Source organism: Pyrgilauda ruficollis, unplaced genomic scaffold, assembly GCF_017590135.1.
Source record: "Pyrgilauda ruficollis isolate IOZ18807 unplaced genomic scaffold, ASM1759013v1 scaffold4047, whole genome shotgun sequence".
Classification (NCBI taxonomy): domain Eukaryota; kingdom Metazoa; phylum Chordata; class Aves; order Passeriformes; family Passeridae; genus Pyrgilauda; species Pyrgilauda ruficollis.
In genome coordinates this window covers 1-1,368 of record NW_024525543.1, presented here as the reverse complement: position 1 = coordinate 1,368, position 1,368 = coordinate 1, and the positions used below count along the sequence as shown (strand labels likewise).

Here is a 1,368-nt window from a genome sequence, read left to right as displayed (position 1 = left end):
TTCCCTATATGTTGGGGAATGTGGTGAGAAGCTCCTGCTTGGTTCACTGTCACTCCAGCTGTGACACTGGACTGGTCGCTGTTTCTTGACATCTTCCCTTTTCTCTTCCTTGATGGACTCCTCAGAGTCAGAGGACAGCTCAACCACTTCTGGTGTCCTCTCAGCTAAGGGCTTAACATACCCGACAATGACGCAATTGTCTGAGGAAGAGCCGCTGTCGTTTGAGTCCGCATTGGCCTGTAACTCCGTCTGCAGCTTGGCTCTTCGGCTCCCTGAGGCAGAGTCCTCATCAGAACTTTCCGATGACTCCAGAGGAGAAGCTATGGTTGCACGAACCTCTTCTGAAATGGAATAGGAAGGCCCTGGAGTTTCATCATCCCACGGGGCCTGACCAAGACCAGGAACAGACAAGCTACTCTCTGGCCCTTGCGGGTACGCCACATCTGGAGATATGGTAATAATTGATGAGTCTGAGTGGCTTCCTTCCTCATATGATGGTGCAGGACAGTCATAATTGGCGTGTTGATCGTACGCTTCTAAGTTAAAAGGACAGCGAGCAAAACTGATGAATTCGTGCAGGAAGTGTTCTGTCCGATTCAGCAGAAACGGCTTTAAATCATCAGCAAAGGCCTGACTTTCCAGATCGTATCTAGTCACGTTACTCATGATTATGTGCTGCACAATATTGATCAGAGACCCGTGGGCACCAAACAGGACTGTAAGTTCTCGCTTCAACCAAGGAACCAAGCGGTGAAGGCAAGCAGGGTTGCGGCGGAAGAACTCTGCCGAAATCTCTCGGTATCGCCCGCCGTCCTGAATGCTGCGGATGCGCACGCCGGTGCGGTACAGAGCCCTGCGGAAGGTGATCATGTCCTCCTCCTGAATCTGCCGCAGAGATCTGCCCTCCGCGCTAGCCTTTCTCCTTGAGGCCAGCCTCCTGATCATCTGCTGAATCTCTCTGTGTCTGTGTCGCATCGGCTCGCTCGACAGCCCTTCAAACAACATCCCGTTATCCGGAGGGGACAGCATCCTCCGGGAAGGGGAACCGCGCGTGCGGCGTTCCCTCGTTAAGGTAGTGCGGTAACGAAACCTCCGGCCATCGGGGCTGGCAAAAGAGCTTGTTTCCAAAGGGCTGAGTATGTACTCCTTGAAGTCATCTTCAGCACGAATCGTATGGAAAATGGAAAAAAAGGGTTGCTTGCAGAGCGGGCATTCTGCTTTGTTTTTTGACCATTCTTGGACGCAGCGGAAGCAGAACCTATGCAAGCAGCGATCTAGATATGCGACGTTGTCAAATCTATCCAGGCAGATGGGGCATTTGGAGTCGGGAGACGCATCTGTCGGCAGCTTGCTCGTGCTGGCTTTTGG

At 52.6% G+C, this 1,368-nt stretch overlaps 1 protein-coding gene across 1 annotated transcript; it reads right to left on the bottom strand.

The window, feature by feature from the left end:
* Positions 1–3: 3 nt before the first annotated feature.
* On the bottom strand, positions 4–1,365 carry LOC121358954 (E3 ubiquitin-protein ligase Topors-like; the record flags this gene model as incomplete). Its single annotated transcript, XM_041477551.1, has 1 exon — positions 4–1,365. A coding segment is annotated over one exon (1,362 nt), but the record flags the coding sequence as incomplete, so codon positions are not given.
* Positions 1,366–1,368: the final 3 nt, after the last annotated feature.